The following is a 17,103-nucleotide window of genomic DNA, read 5'->3' on the forward strand; positions in this document are numbered from 1 at the left end:
ATGTCAGGGGTGTTGGAATCTTTAGACTTTCGTGTTTTGTAACTTTGCAGTGTCTCTAGTTGTAGTTTACAGTGTTTAATCATTCTTAGATGTGATGAGAGCTGTGCTGGGTCTCTTCACCAGAGGACAGTTACATTTCATCTCATTGAATCCTTTCTGCAGCCCAACAAAGTATAATTTTTTAAGGCTTGGAAAGGCCAAAGTGCCCAGCCCAATAGAGGCATATAATAAGAACCTGGTAAAAATCACTTCCCTACCCACTGGTCACAAAATGTCATTAAGATTCAGAAAAGTTAGGTGACTTGGTCAAAGTTATAGGGTTGGTATCTGACTGTTGAGAGGGCAAAAACGTGCAAAGCCCAGTGCAAGACATTGGGAATGCCACGAGGACTAAGAGAGCTTTGCTTTATTCTATTTTATTTTATTGTTTAATTTTTATTGGCATATAATTTATTTACAATGTTGTGTTGGTTTCTGCTGTACAGCAAAGTGAATCAGTTATACATATACCTATATCCACTCTTTTTTTAGATTCTTTTCCCATATAGATCATTACAGAGTATTGAGTAGAGTTCCCTGTGCTATACAGTAAGTCCTTATTAGTTATGTATTTTATATACAGTAGTGTATATATGTCAATCCCAAGCTCCTTATTTATCCCCCTGCCCCTTGCCCCCCGGTAACCATAAAATTGTTTTCTACATCTGTGACTCTATTTTTGTTTTGTAAGTAAGTTCATTTGCACCATGTTTTTTACATTCCACATATAAGCAATATCATATGATATTTGTCTTTCTCTGTCTGACTTACTTCACTCAGTATGACCATCTCTAGACCCATCCACGTTGCTTCCAATGGCATTAATTCGTTGTTTTTAATGGCTGAGTGATATTCCATTGTATATATGTACCACATCGTCTCTATCCATTCCTCTGTCAGTGGACATTTAGGTTGCCTCCATGTCCTGGCTATTGTAAATGGTGCTGCAATGAACATTGGGGTACACGTATCTTTTCAAATTATGATTTTCTCTGGGAATATGCCCAGGAGTGGGATTGCTGGGTCATATGGTAGCTCTATTTTTAGTGTTTATAAGGAACCTCCTTACTGTTCTACATAGTAGCTGTACCAATGTACATTCCTACCAACAGTGTAGGAGGGTCCCCTTTTCTCCACACCCTCTACAGCATTTATTGTTTGTACATATTTTCATGATGCCATTCTGACTGGTGTGAGGTGATAGCTCATTGTAGTTTTGATTTGCATTTCTCTACTAATTAGAGATATTAAGCATCTTTTCATGTGCCTTTTGGCCATATGTATGTCTTCTTTGGAGAAATGTCTGTTTAGATCTTCCACCCATTTTTTTGATTGGGTTGTTTGGGTTTTTTTGTTACTGAGCTGCATGAGTTGTTTGTATATGTTGGAGATTAATCCACCTGCTAGAGTAATGAAAATAGGAACAAAAATTTTTTAAATGGGATCTAATTAAACTTAAAAGCTTTTGCACAACAAAGGAAACCATAAACAAAACAAAAAGACAACCCACAGAATGGGAGAAAATATTTGCAAACGAAGAAACCAACAGCTTTGCTTTAAGAGGGGTTTCAATTCATTTTTAGTTGGGCCCATCCAGATAGTCAGATGGCCATTACTAATGACCACATGTGAATGATCATGTGAGGCTGCTGTAAGGTTCACTTTCCATAAAAACAGAAGGAAGATTGGAGAGCTGAGATTCTTTGGCCAATGCAGAAAGAATAGTGCCCGCTGCCGTCCTAACAGCTGCTCCCTAGGCCCCTGTGATGAATCGCCCTCCCTGGAAGGCTGTGATTTACGTCCAGGGATCAACTGCATCAGTGAAGACAGCTGCAGCCTTTCAATTGGCCGTGCTCACCGTGGGTGACAGTGGTGGTCCCCACTATTGTGTTTCAGCCCCCATTGGTCTCTGCCAGCTCTGCCTTTCTCTATTTTATAGCTAAGTCTTGGCTTCACAAAACAATTGCTGAATTGAAGCACTTCAGTTAAGGAAAACGCCATTTAGAATATTCATTGACAACTTGAAACTAGGAGAGAACATTGACGTTTGGGGAATGTTGGTTAGACATCCTCAACCACTTATGGGTCATTATTATGATGTACTTTATATATTTTGCTCAGCTTTTTTTTTTTTACTTAAATAGATGTATTTAAAAGGGAAACATATCATCACCATAAATAACCACAACATAATTTCAGAGCAAAACTTTCAACCTGGGGGAGGTTTTCTCTGTTAAAAGGGAAGAAAAGTAAAGTTAGAGTTATGTTTAGGATATACTAACCGGCACATGCAAACTCTCCTTGACATTATTAGAAAGAAGAAAAAAACAAGTTTCCAACTATGTATCCATTGTAATTTGAATACCATGGTCCACGCACCAAATAAAACTCACCCTGAAATATCATGAGAGTAATCATCATTTGCTGTAGGTCTAGCTACACATGGCCCACTTTAGAGTCTTCAGCACCGTGCAAAAAGCAATGCTACAAAACTTAATTTTCTGATGAGGACGCAGAACTGCAGACTGGTCATTGAGCCATGAAATTTCCTTTAAACTTCAGCAAATTCAGTGGCCCGAGGTGCAGGGTTCAGCCAAAATTTAAATAAAGTGTGTGATATTTTACCAACACAAAAGTCATTTGCCTAACTATGGTTTTACCTTTTCAACTAGTAATGCTGACACTGCATCAGTTCAAGCAACCTTAGTGGCAAAAATGCATATTCTGATGATTTGGGTGGTGGAAAAAATCACTATACATATCAAGAAACCATAAAAAGAGAGAAAGTATGGATTACAGAGAAGATATACAAATTCACATTCATGAATGGAAACTATTCATTTTAAAGTGTAAACTTTATTATCATCATAGTTTTGCAAGATGTTGCCTTTGCGGGAAACTGGGTTAAGGGCACGTGGGCTGTCTCTGTATTATTTCCTACCACTGCATGAGACCTACAATTATGTCAGAATAAAAAGTTTAAGTTAAAAGAGGGTGTGACTGTTCAAAGTGTTCTGCAGATGTAAGGTGTTACTTTTTCCAAATAGCTTTCACATATATTATTTCATGAGAACCTTAATCAATCCTCTTCATTTCTGTCTGCATTTACCCATTTTACAGGTGGGAAAATGAAGCTTCAGAGAGGAAATTTCACTTATTGAGTGAGATGGCACTCAGAGATGACACAGCAAGGACTCAAATCCAATTCATTTGAAACTACGCCAAAAACTAAGAGAGGCTCAGGAAGGGCTATTTTTAGAGTGCAAGGCATTATCCTCAAATGCACACTGAGCACCTACTTTGCACAGGAAAGGATGTGGAAAACTTATTCTCTGTAATCAATGACCATGTTTTATTTACTGGCCATCTCCAGCAGCCGATCATGGGGAGACTTATGAGTGGAAAGGTGCTCTCAGAGAGGAAGGGTGGTGCTGGGGAAGGAGGCCAGAGTCCACCCTGCTCCACCATTCCGTCACTTTGTGCAGGTCTCCCTGTCTTCATAAATTTCATTGAAGAGACCCCCTGAAGCCCGAGGCCTCCCTTTTACATGTGAGGGAAGCAACCAGCTCGTGGGGGTCTTGTCACCACAGGCATTTCAAGGCCCAAGGACAGTTGTTGTGCACAAAATGGACTTCTTAAAATTACTTGGGTTCTCACTTAATAATCCAACTTTTTAAAGTTACGAATTCCAAAGGCTAACTTTCCTGAAGCCTCAAATTTCCATCCATAAAGTATATTATTGCTTGATTCACAAGTGGAGTGCTTTTACCTAAACAGAGAGACAGTCACTCTGCTTGTTACATTACATAGGTTAAGACATAAGACATTTAGGAACTCAGTTAAATCTCCTTAAACATTTGAAATACCTTTATTCACTAAATGTGATTTTTTTAAGTACTCTAATGCTGACAGGGCAGGTTTAAACCCTAACAAGCAAAACTTTAACATTTCATTTTTATAAATCTAATAAAGTTAATATATAAATATAGCAAAATTCAAGTTCTCTTAAACAGTTTGAATGGTTTGCAAATAGAGTTGAACATAGCTTGACTCTTATTAACTTAAAATCTCAAGTCTAAAATCAATCACCCCTTTTAAATCGAAGCCACATGGCCAATCTATCAGTATTCCTAAGATGCCAGAGTTTCGTAAACATTAAAAACACTGAGATTAGCCTCAATTTAACCCCAAAAGAATTAATATTATGAATGTCTGTTCTACTTTATTACTTCTAATTGTTCCTCTTTATCTTGCACTTGCCCCGTTAAAAGGAGGAGGCAGGGTGAAGTTGTGTTATCTCAGATGGACTGACGAAACAGGTTAAAGAACGTGGGACCTCAGTACACTTGCTTCTTGCTTGGAGATCTGAGACCACGGTATAGCATCTGAGTGCAGTGTGCTGCTGGGATCATCTTACCTGTTACAGACAGATCTTTATAACTCTAGATCAACAGTCTTCTGCTAGGATTGGTGTCACAGCCTGGCATCTCTCCTGGCATCTCTTCAGTTCCAGTCTTTTCACAGACAGACCTAGGTAGACAGATGTGCACATCACCCACCCAACTCCCTTCATAACCTCCTCATCTGGCTTTGCCCACATTCTAACAATAGTGCCCACTGGACGCCCAACATTTTCCTTTCTACCTCTAGCAATCGTCACAATAACCCTCTAAGATGAATATCCCTGTGCCACTTTGTAGATGAGAAAAATGAGATTTAGTGAGGCTAATTGACTCAATTGTCAATATAAATGAAGGGCTTGGAGTTTCTTCTGAGACCCCTCTGATGGTCTGATGTCCACTTTATCAAATGCCATGTTGAATTCTTTCCCTATCATGCAGTTTCGTGTTTTTCCTGTCTCAGATCTCCTTTAATTATCAGCATCCTTTCTCTCATGCATGCCTTCCTGGGGTCCAGCTGTACCACAACTTCACATTTAAAACCCTTTGTACTCCCTCAAAGCAAAAAATGAAGAGCTTTAAAATGAAGGTAATAATAGCAGGTCCTTCTGTCCTAATGAAACTTGACATGGAAAACCAAATGTCAGGAGAAATGATGATGTTATTTAAATTCTCCTAAAGTGAGAAGCAAGTTTATTCATGTCCTTTCTGTCACCACCTTTTTTTTTTATATTGGCTCATAACTTCTTCTTTTGCTTAGAAAATTATGAGAAAAATAAACTGGCTTTAATTTTATAGAACAGTGATAAATATCACACTGGACCATGGGCTATTAATTTGGCAATGAAAATGTAATCAAAGAGTTTTTAAGGACTCAGAATGATTTTATCTTGATCATTATGAACTATATTTTACGTAACACCATATTTCTTTTCCTTGCAGACAGATAAGCTTAAAGAACTTAAGTGAGGTAAGTAGCAATTGTGTCCTAGAAAACAAAGAAGGGAATTTTGGGGCAAAGTGTCTGTGATTGGCAAGATACTTAATTATCATAATAGAAATGTGCTCAATATGTATTAATATTCCTATTTTAAAGGTGAGAAAACTAAAGCAGAACAAAGTCAGCTCAAGATTTTAAATCAAATTCCACCATATTCTGTGTTTATTGGTACAGTGATGAGAAGAGCATGCCCGTGATCCATGGAGGACATCAGGTTTCTACCGAGGGCTTCCAGCCTCTGGCATTAAATGTTGGAAATTGTGTAATACTTTGCTCTTTGCTCTTCACAAGAGAGACAGGACTGCAGAGTAGAAGGAATATGAGATACAGACTTGCACAAACCTGAGTGAGATTCCTGCTCTGCCACCAACTACTTTGTGAACTTGGGCAAATCCTCCTGCCCCCACCCAACCACCCCATTCTGTCCCATTTTCCCAATCAAAAAACAGAGGTGGGTATCCTCAACTTGGCAAAGCTGTTGTGACAAAGTCAGTCAGTCAGAGTCAGCACATAAATGACCAGGTGAGCAGTAGAGGCCCAATAAATGGTATGAAGGTCAGGTAAGATGGAACTATCTTAGAGCCCTCTTAGATGGTTACTTTCTTAAGCCCCCAGAGAAGTTCCTTAAGCAGATGGTAGGTCCTCACTTCACTCCCACTGGCCTCCTAAGGGATTTGGTTCTTATCTTAGTTTTTGACCTTTGCTCTTAAATCATCTAGGACGTAAAGGTTGATCTCTTTCTTTCTCTCCTTCTTTCTTTTGATGTTGAAAACTCAGACTCTGTGTACCAGTGCCAAACTGAATCTTGGAGACAGTGTTCTGGGTAAAGTAGAAAAGAATTGCTTTGCCAGGCAAAGGGGGACACAGTGGGCTCCTGCCCTTGAAAACTGTGTGTCCCAACCCGGGAGGATTTGGTGAGGAGTTTTTATAGCAAGAGTTCAAGGGCAGGGTTGCTGATAAGGATCAGGGTATGGGCAGGGCCTGCATTCCTTTAACCCTGCCTCAGGTGGTCTCCTGATATGTTTCTGTGGTTTTCAAGGTTATCAAACTGTGACCTTCTCTCTGGAATGAAGAATGTTTCATCAAGTAGTTAACATCTTCCATTTGTTGGGGATGTTAGCTCTGCAGAAGAGCTCAAAGATACTGTTATTCGTATCCCTTAAAGCAGGAACCAGGACCCTGCCCCAAGGTTGCACTATTGCTTCTTGGCTGCTCCTCCCTTGTCTCGGTATCCCCTCCCTTCCCTGATTAGCAACTGTTTGAATCTGCCCTTTGGGACTCAGAGAAGGTCATGGAGTCTGGAGTCTGTTCCCTACAAACAAGAAACAGGGGACACAGAAAGGCTTCTGTGCCCAGGAGCCCCAAAGGCTCCTGCTTGGTTTTACTTTCTCCCTTTTTTCTATCTTCCTTTCTTCCTCTCTTTCTTACTTTCTCTCTCTCTTCCTTCCTTTCTTTTTTCCTTCCTTCCTCCCTTCCTCTGTCTCTCCCTCTTTTTTCCCTTTCTTTCTCTCATCCTTCCATCCTTTCTTCCTTCCTTCCTTCCTCCCTTCCTCCCTCCCTCCCTTTCTTTCTCTTTCTTTCTTTCTTTCTTTCTTTCTTTCTTTCTTTCTCTTTCTTTCTTTCTTTCTTTCTTTCTTTCTTTCTTTCTTTCTTTCTTTCTTTCTTTCTTTCTTTCTTTCTTTCTTTCTTTCTTTCTTTCTCCCTTCCTTCCTTCCTTCTTTCTCTTTCCTTCTTTCTTTCTTTCTCTCTCTCTCTCTCTCTCTCTCTCTCTCTCTCTCTCTCTCTCTCTCCTCTCTCTCTCTCTCTCTCTCTCTCTCTCTCTCTCTCTCTCTCTCTCTCTCTCTCTTGCTCTGTCTCTCTGTCTCTCTGTCTCTCTCTTTCTGGTGTTATGAGAATGTTAAAAATAAGAGTCACATTTCTAGCTTGTCTGTCAAACAAGATATTTATGACCTCTAATCCACAAGACAGTCATGTCAAGGAGGATAACACGTGACTTCTAAATGAGAGGTGCTGTTCAAGACTTCACTCTTACACTCTTCTGAGAGTTGCTGGACTTCCCAAGTGCCACCAGGAAGGAGAAAGTTGGGGTGGTCCTCTGCTGCTGGGGGAACCCACACATCTAGAGGAACTCCACCTCTTTCTTCCTATGGGTTGGTTTATGTGTCCCGAGTAGGTGGCTACTCAAGATGACCTATATCCATAACTCACTGGTCAGTCTAAAAGGACAATAGCCCCACCAATCACAAACAAAGCAAGAAGGAAATGGGGAGGTCAGTCTTAAACAGCAGGGATCATGCAGGACTCTTTGTTTTTCTTGCAACTTTGGTTGGCCTTCTGCTAGAAGTTGATATTATCTAAAGAACAACAAGACCTAGTGGAAAAACACATTCTTCCTCCTTATCTTTTGCCAAGACACTTCCTCATTGTTTGTTTGGGCTGAGAGTCAAGGCCATTTCTCTATTCCAAAAGCCCATCTCATAGGGCACATGCCATACTTGTGTGAGTGTTAAGTGCTTGCTCAAATTATATCTTGGGGACCAGAATTCATTCCAGCAGAAATGACATGCCACCTGCCCCAATTCAAATTCACATAGTACTTTACAGTTTTCAAAAAGTAGAAATTTATTGTCTCCTTTAATTCTCAAAAAAAAAAAAAGAAAGAAAGAAAACCCTAAGAGAAAAAGAAGCTTCAGAGAGGTGACAAGAATTGCCAGGGTTCCCACAGCTGGCAGATGGAACCACCCTAGGAAGCCCAGAGTCCCGGTCTAACCCCCATGCCCATGACTTTGCCCTAGAAAATACAGAGGCACTCCTGAGGGTGAAATAGTCGGGGGAAAAAGGAAGTAAGGAAGGGAGGAAAGGAAGAGAGGGAGGGAAGGTGGGAAATAATAAAGAAGGCATTACTATTTAACTTGAATATGCTAATTTTCTAACCAAAAACAAAAGTTAAAGTAGGGAAACTAGAGAGATTTCACTCCATTTTTCTAATTGCATTTGATTTTAAATTCAGAGCCCTCAAGCAAAAAGTTGGCTGGGTCTCAATTCAATAAAAAAAATTGCTCCCCCAGACAGATGGCTTCCAGGCTATTTTTACAGCAAGGCTTTCTCCTTTCTCCCCTCCTTTGACAAGCCTGAGAACCACAGCCGCAAATGATTGAGCACTTTGAACTGCCAGGTTCAAAGTCCTGAGGAAGACTCAGTGGGGAAACTTTCAAACCACCCATAAAAATGGATTCATTCATTACCCTTTTTACATAGCCTATAGTTTTGCCTTTATTTGCTGTCCATGATGAAATGTATGTCCTCTTTCCAGAAAACTAGGGGATGTCAAGCTCTTTGAAACAAAAGGGCTCGTCTGTTGGTTAGCCTTAGACAAGATGTACAATGACTGTCTAAGCTATTTATTGATAAGTGATTCTTGTCTATGAAGCCAATGTGAGTCAGGAGACCTGGGCTCCAGGGTCAGCTCAGCCACAAGATAACTCTGAGAATCTGAGCAAATGGCACCACCTATTTGGACGTCATCTGCAAACCACTGGCTTTAACTTTTCATGGACCTCAGACTCCTTTGAAAATTTGATGAAAGGTATAATAAACCTTCCTCACCCCAGAAATAAAAATGCACGTATTTATAGAGGAAAAAAATTTAGCTTTTCATGTCAGAAGGTTCATAGACCCCACTAGGCCATCCAAGGACCTCTTCCATCCCCCAGGTTAAGAAGCTTTAGTCCAGATGATACCTGTGGACTTTCTCAGCTGATGCAATGCATGAAATGGACTTTAGAAAATTATTTGCAGTTATACTTCAGCAAATACTATACTTCTTGCAAGGTATTTTCATTCTTCAAGAATATAATAGGACTCAAGAATACAAGTCCCATAAGCACATAGACTTTCATAATGAAGAATGATCAAGAATTCTACTACTATTAAGGAAAAAAAGAGAATGAAAATGTTTGAGAAGGGAAATGGCTACATTTAACAAGAATACTGTGAATATTTTCATGCTAATTTTTAAAAATAAAAATTCCAAAACAGGTATAAAGAAAATTAACCATGGCTTTCATCAGTTAAACACAACCTCTATTAATATAATATTTTATCATATCTCTTCAAATCCTTTTTTCTACAAACACACACATACCTGCTTCTAAATATGTCATAAGCCCAGTTTTTAATCCTGAACATTTTATATAACTTTGAGATACACTTACAGTGTAATCTTATTCCATACTCTACGTAAATACTTGCAATGCATTTCTAACATTCCAATGGTGAGTATAGCACCAACAATTACTTAATAGTTCTCACTTAGAGGCTTATGTAGATTGTTTCCAGCATTTCAATATTATAAGTAATGATGTACTGCACATCTTTGTACATGGAACTTGATCCAGATTTCAGACTGTTGTCTAAGAAAAAGAAACTCATCAATGGAATTTGGGGGATAAGAGTAAGAGTATTTCTCAGGCTCTTAATAGCTATGGTTATATTGGTTTCCAAGAGTCAAAGCAATTTATAGTCCCATCAGCAGACTGTATATTTGCCTGTTACATCACACAAAGAGTATAAAATTTTTATTTTTGCTTAGTCTTTTGGAGGATTATTCGTAGATTTAAAAAAATCTATCCTAACAAAAATGTTGCCCAAACTCTACTAACCAGCTGCTCTAAAAACACACATAGTATAATGTAAAATTCTCTGTCACTAAGAGTAACTCAATGTTTTGTTTTGTTTTTTAATTCAATACAGGTCCTTGGAACAGAGAAAGGTGAACTATTTATATTTGTTTCCTTATCCTAATATCATTAGGTTAAGTCCTATTTCCAGGTTAATAGCATTAGTCATTTTTTTAAAGGATTACTTGTTTCAGGGCCTGGGATGTATGGACACGTATGTGGGTGCATGATGACGTGATCCAGACGGATCCAGGACCTCAGAGTCTATTCAGGAGTCCTGTGGTCTGAACAGAGTGATTTAAATTGGGGGTGGGGTAGAGGTCTTTCTTCAGCTACCGGCTACTGACAAGGAGGCACACTGTCACCCCCTGCCACTTGGGAAACACATTGCTGGCCTGCTGCTCCAGAGAAGCTTTTGGTCTCTCCATCTTTGATATCACCCGTGCATACAAACATAAGCCCTCATTCATGCACGCATACACACGTGTGCACAGTGTGGATGTCACTGTTGTGGAAGCATGCAATCCAACACTTGCTAGATGGCAGGATGCTAATCTGGTGATACCTTCATGCCCACCTTTGGGATACTGTTCACCATGCACTTAGAATGATGAGTTATGTCCAGAGCCGAAGGACCTGAGCTATGGCCCAGAGTTAACACAGGCAGCCTAGTTTGACAAAGCAACATTGGGCTAAGATGTCAGAGGCTCACCACCAGCTCACTGTGTGTTTTGGCCAAGTTGCACTGACTCTGTGAGTCTCAAGTCTGCTCTTTTTACACTGAGGAAGTTAGACTGGAGCGGGACCTAACCCGGGTTTGTGGATTCCTAAGGGTTTCTGAGGGAGGAGTGAGGGTCTGTTGGCAATTCTAAATGATTTTAAAATCTAAAGGGAACTGTGCCCTTTTCCACAATAAAGCTCAGCATCCTACTGAAATGTTGAGGAGTTGTTGCCTCAGGCTTCAGTGATTATCAACCCAGAAATGTGACATTGATCAGCTCACAGCGGTGGCTGTTGGTGACCTGAAATGATTTTATGGGATGTATGACTAGTGGACCAGTCACTGACTCCAATCACTTTTCAAGTAATGACAGCCCTTCAGTCAAAGGTGTTGAGTTTGTGATCAACCTTGGACACAGCACAGAGTAACAACCAAAATTAAGACATGTCAGTGTTTATGCTTCCTTAACTTTACTACTTACCACTGAAACTGGAAGAGTGTTTTATGGAATTCCCTATCATAGTATTATTATGTGCCCTTGGTAATTCTGGATGGCTAGTTAAAATCTATCCAGGATGAAAAGGAAATAAAAAGTGGTAACACCAATGACATATGTAATTACTGAATAAGTCCAGTTCCTGTGGTTGTCAAAACTTTTCAAAACTTGAAGATCAAAGGGGAACAACTGAGAAAACGCACGTCTGGTGGGAACCAGGTGGAAATCGCTGGTCTATAATAGAATCCTGGGAGCTCTCCTGCCCTATCACAGGAGAGATAGGAGAATTCAGGTGTGCCTGGACCAGCATCAGGCATCCCCCTACCCTACATTGCTCAGAATAGTTCTTAAGTTTAACATTTTTGTTTATGTTTCTATGTAAGTTTTCATTTGAATGGAGAATTCAACCTCGGTCCACTTCCACTTCAAGCCCTTCCAATACCACATACCTTGCAATGAAATACTCTATATTTCGGCAAGTTCAAGGATGAGTTCCCGACTTAATATTTTTTATAATATTATTGAATATTCAACATTCAAAGCAATTTTTATAGCCTCAGGGAGAAGCCAGTCCCAGGAGCCAGGCTTATTGCAGAACACGTGGGTTACAGTTTCCACTAACCATGAACAGCTTAGTCTTAATAATCAGAGATTACTTGGGTGAAATTATAGCAGTGCCAGTAGACTTCTAACGGTCCCCAATCATTTTCCTTTTGCAACCTGCCCAAATTCTGTGACGCCTTTACACAGTTCCTCGTCATCAGATGAAGCCTGAATTATCTCACCTGTCACAAAACCAAAGTCCTCAAGAGACTCCTCTTGCCATTGCCAGGTAAGGAGCCAGGAATCCCCTGCTGGGTCCCGGCTTGGGGGTCAGGTCATGTGTTGTCTGGGAAGATGACTCACAGAGGCTTCCTGAGAAAGAGAAACCCTGACCTTTCATAATGAGGCCCAGTGTTGACGGCCCAGGGAAACCTGTGAATCACAGTTGTTGTTGACGTTAATAACATTGTTCTTCCTGCGCTTTATAAGCGATGGATTGCATCTTAGAGACGATATTTGACAACATGGATATTAAGTAGGGAGGATTAACTGGAATGGAGGCTAGTCAACCTGGGAAGAAAAGTTGGCTTTTCTAACTAGTCTCAGTGGATGGCACACAGAAGCTGACGATTACTTTGGAAAAGCACTTTATGAATGGCCAGGGGTTGAAAATGCCATTATCTGATTAAATACTTGCCTGATCAGGTTATTGTGACAGATGTCATCCCAACAGAAGAGTCAAGGAAACTAGGAAGGCTCAGGCTGGTGATTCATTGGCCAAGGTCATGTACATTAGTGGTAGCTTCCTTAACATACAGTCTCCAAAATTAGTGCTATCAGGCCCTCCTGACCCCAGTCTGACCAGTGGCTCCAGCTCAGTTCATGTCACTCTCCAGCGCCTCCCAACACAGGACATTTGCATGTGCTATTCCTCTGCCTATAACACCACACCCCCATATTTCCCTCTCTCCACCCTCTCCCTACTTGGAAAACTCCTCTTTATCTATCAGACCCCAGCTTAAAGCCACCCTGAATACAAGTTCTGACCCATTCCCCAGAGGGAATAAATGAGGCCCAGAGAGACTGAGTCTCTTGCCATTGAAATCAAGTCCAACTCCACTCTTCAGTAGCCCATCACGCCTACACTGACTTGATTTTTAAAATGCAGCCCATGAATCTTGACTTTCCTTAGTGCCACAGTTAAGCTGTTCTTTTATTATTTAATAATAATAATTTTATTTAGTAATACCCTGTTTGTGATGGAATAGAGTATTGCTTAGGAGGGAGCCCCTGCAATCATACTGCCTGGCTTCCTCACTTACAAACCATGTGGCCTTGGGCAATGTCACTCACCTTCCATGTGAAGCTGAGAGCAGGGCCAGACCTGTTCAACCTGCCCATGTGCCCACTAACCACCAGCTCTCAATGCCACTGTCAGGCCCTGTATGTCAGGGGCATGGCCTCCATCCCCCACTCCCTTCCTCTCCCTCACTTTCTTGTCCTATTTCACACCTTCAGCAACTTTGTCCTCAGTCTTTGATCTGTGGACATTAGGACTACAGTTTCATAACTCTTATGAGGCTGTTTTCAGTTTAAGACCCAATGTGACACAAAACTCTTGCCCATACAATAAGTACATCCTCTTTCTTAATGTAATTTTCTGAAAGGAAACAAAAAAACATCATATTATAGTGAAAAGATAATGAGATTCTAGTTGGGCCCACATCTGTAGTAGTTGTTATTCAGTGTGGTTTGGCTTCTTTTGTTTGTTTGTTTAATTGAACAAAGTCTCCTGATTTTTCTTCCTTTCTTAACTGGCTGCTTCTTCTAAGTCTCCCTTTTAGGCTTTTTCCCAAACTGACCTCTGAATGTTGGTATTCTTCAGATCCTTCTGATGTCCTTTTTTCTATCAGTAAAAGTGTAGGCAGTTCATCCATCCCTACAGTGTCAAAGGTCAACTCTATGTTGATAATTACTAAACCTCTATCCTCTGCCCCAACCACCTTTCTTAGCCCCAGACCCATATATCCAGCTACCCAATGGGCAGTTTTCCTTAAATCAGTGACAGGTATCTCAAACTCAGTATTGGAAACTGAACTCTTCATTTCTACTTTTATTTCCGGACCAACGCTCTCCTCCTACAAACCTTCTCACCTCAGTAAATGGTAGACTGTCTTTCCCATCTTCACTCTTCCCATCCAAATCATTAAAAACTCCAAAAATTCTCAAATCTCAACTCAAAATGGGTCTTGAGTCTATCCATTTCCCCAGCTCCCAACATAAACCAGCCACCATCAACTCTTGCTTAAACAGTAGCCTTCTAATGAAACAGTAGCCTTCTAATGATACCTCTTCATACCCTACCTTCCATCCATAAGGAACAACTTTCTGGTCTCTTGAAGAATAAGCCATGTTTTCTTGCCTCTGAGCCTTTGCACCTGCTGTTCCCTCTGCCTGGAACACACCGTTACTCCTCACCAATCTCCTATTCACATTTCAGAAGTCAGCTCAGTTAGCATATGTCCCAGGAAGACTTTCCTGAGAATCAAATCAATTTTGTCTGGATTAAGTGACCTTCTTCTGCTACCACAGGATCTTCTGCTGTGCTCACCTCTATCGTGGTGTTTACCCCACATTGTGATTATGGTATAATCATGTCTTCCCTCCATAAATTAAGCTGCTTTAGAGTAGAGGCCATGTCTTATTCATTTGCTATCCCCCAAAACATACCACGTACTTAGTAAATGCTCAATAAATGTTTATAAAATGAAAGAATTATCATTTCTATTTTAGTTTAGGTAGTTTTTTTTTACTTATATTTTTATCAACTTTGTACATGAAACCTAGAATATCCTCAGAGTATATTCCTATTCTCTCAACATTTTCTAAAAATCCTGAAAATTTAGGGCAGTGAAATTTTGCTATCTGTGATTTTTTTTTCCAGATACTTAACAAAATTGTACACTGGCTCCTAGTAAAGGGATCCTGGTTTTAACAGAATCGAAGGCTTAGATAGCAGAAGTCTAACCAGTGATGACAGCACAGTGTGGTGGTTCAATGATCTAATGGCATTTTTATCTACCAAGCAAATCATAAGAACCCAGGCTTCTATGGAGATAACAAAAACCAGAAATGTACTCAGTTGATTTCATTGGTGCTGGAAAAGGGCTAGATTTCATTGAATTAACCCAGAGGCTTTATTCAATTGCACAGTAGTGGCATAGAGCATGCTCCACGTAATTAGATTTAACTGTAGGAGCACCTAGAGTTTAAAATGACAATGCCAACAATACAAAATGAACCAGAAAGTCAGAGCTGAGTGTTACACAAAGCCAAACATTTAAAGCGCCAAGTAAAGCCATTGGTAAACAGTCTTTTTTTTTTTTTCAATAAATCTATTTATTTATTTATTTATCTTATTTTGGGCTGTGTTCGGTCTTCATTGCTGCACATGGGCTTTCTCTAGTTGCGGCAAACGGGGGCTATTCTTCGCTGCGGTACGCGGGCTTCTCATTGCAGTGGCTTCTCTTTGTTCCAGAGCATGGGCTTTAGGCACATGGGCTTCAGTTGTGGCACACAGGCTCAGTAGTTATGATGCATGGGCTCAGCTGCTCTGCAGCATGTGAGATCTTCCCTGACCAGGGCTCAATCCCATGTCCCCTGCATTGGCAGGTGGATTCCTAACCACTGCACCACCAGGGAAGTCCCAGTAAACAGTCTTGGTAGCACCATTATTGTGTTTAGAAATGCATATCATTTTATTGTCTTTTATTATGTTTTTATAATCCCTTTTTCTTTATCAATTTCCTTGTAATAATCCACACAGTTTTCTTACCTAGCTCACTTTAAGAAGGAATAAAATAATTTCTATGCTCTTCTTCTTTGCTATGGCTGACTCTCCTTCAATTGGTAAACAATTTCTATAGAGTACGAGCCCCATCCAGCCACATAGCATTTTCTATAGTGACTGTAGCTACAAGGCAAGTCTAAATTCATAGCTTCCAAAAGTAAAGAATTTTGATGTGTGCTCACTGAAGTGACATGGAAGGAACTAATGTGGGTAAGTCATTTTGTTCCATATCTAATGTTCATCTGTATTGAGAAACTTTGTTCCATATCTAATGTTCATCTGTATTGAGAAAGGAAGGAACCAGCATTTTATCAACCTTACAAAACAGACAGTTTTTCATCCAGTAAAATATAAAGTGCTCTGTAAATATGACAGGCCATGAGTACTGACCCAGCATGGGAAATACTAACGTTCTTTCAATTTTAACATTTCCTTTAGCTCTTCGTTCGTGACTCACAACCACAGTGTACAAAGCAGAGGTAAGAACACTTTATGAAAGAATTATTAAAATAAGTAGGTTAAGTCATACACTGCTATATTCCTGCACCATGACTTAGCTTTTGTGAACCTCAGAGTCTCTGAGCTGATGCATGTAGATGTAATTCGCTTGTTTTCATTGATAGGCAGCATTGCATCGCGTTAATATAATGTTTATCCATAGTTAAATACAATCACTTAGGTGTTTCCAGTTTTTTCACTATATGAACATTAGTTTGTTGTGAACAATATTGTTGATGTCTTCCCCTATGTATAATATGTACATGTTTTTCCAAGTACTTAATATGATAAGTTCTTTTTCTAAGAGTGAAATGGCCACGTCTTAGAATATTCCTCTCTTCAGTGGCACTAGATGTATTTTCCAAAGTAGACGTATCACTTTGTTTCACCAACAGTGTATGAGACCCCATCGTTCCCCATCCTTTCCAACAGTTGTTTTTTGGCAAATTTTTAGTTTTTGTCAATCCATTGGGTATAAAATAACTTTATCTTAAGAAGGGTCTGTGAAATGGAGAAAATAAAACTGACCACTCTTATTAATTGATTGTAAAGATAAAAATCAGAAGGATACCATGTCCGTGGAGGTATCGAAATCAGCATATAAATATAGTGTTATATTAGTGTAGATGATGGGTTTTGATATTGTTAGTATTATTTGGCCCAAACTAGATCTGTCATGTTCTTTCTTCTTTCTTTCTTCAATCCTATGCCATGGAGATTCTGTGTTCAGGTCAAGTCTTTTGATCTCTCTCTGCTGAGCCACAAGAGAGGGCTTTAGGGCTGGAGAAAGTGAACCCCATGGGATAGAGTGGGAAGGCCGAGGGCTCTACTGACCTTGGTCCCAGTTCTGCCTCTCTGACCTTCACCCTCCTCCATC

At 40.0% G+C, this 17,103-nt stretch overlaps 1 protein-coding gene across 1 annotated transcript in view; it reads left to right on the top strand.

Annotated features, from left to right (window-relative positions):
* The window catches only part of CLNK (cytokine dependent hematopoietic cell linker), a 152,990-nt gene that overhangs the window by 107,619 nt on the left and 28,268 nt on the right, over positions 1 to 17,103 (top strand). Inside the window, exons 12-15 of the mRNA XM_059066130.1 lie at positions 5,382 to 5,409; positions 10,192 to 10,210; positions 12,086 to 12,167; positions 16,167 to 16,207. Of these exons, the coding sequence (XP_058922113.1) occupies positions 5,382 to 5,409; positions 10,192 to 10,210; positions 12,086 to 12,167; positions 16,167 to 16,207 (170 nt within the window). The remainder of the gene's footprint in view (positions 1 to 5,381; positions 5,410 to 10,191; positions 10,211 to 12,085; positions 12,168 to 16,166; positions 16,208 to 17,103) is intronic.

The sequence above is a fragment of the Kogia breviceps genome, chromosome 6 (genome assembly GCF_026419965.1).
Source record: "Kogia breviceps isolate mKogBre1 chromosome 6, mKogBre1 haplotype 1, whole genome shotgun sequence".
Taxonomy (NCBI): domain Eukaryota; kingdom Metazoa; phylum Chordata; class Mammalia; order Artiodactyla; family Physeteridae; genus Kogia; species Kogia breviceps.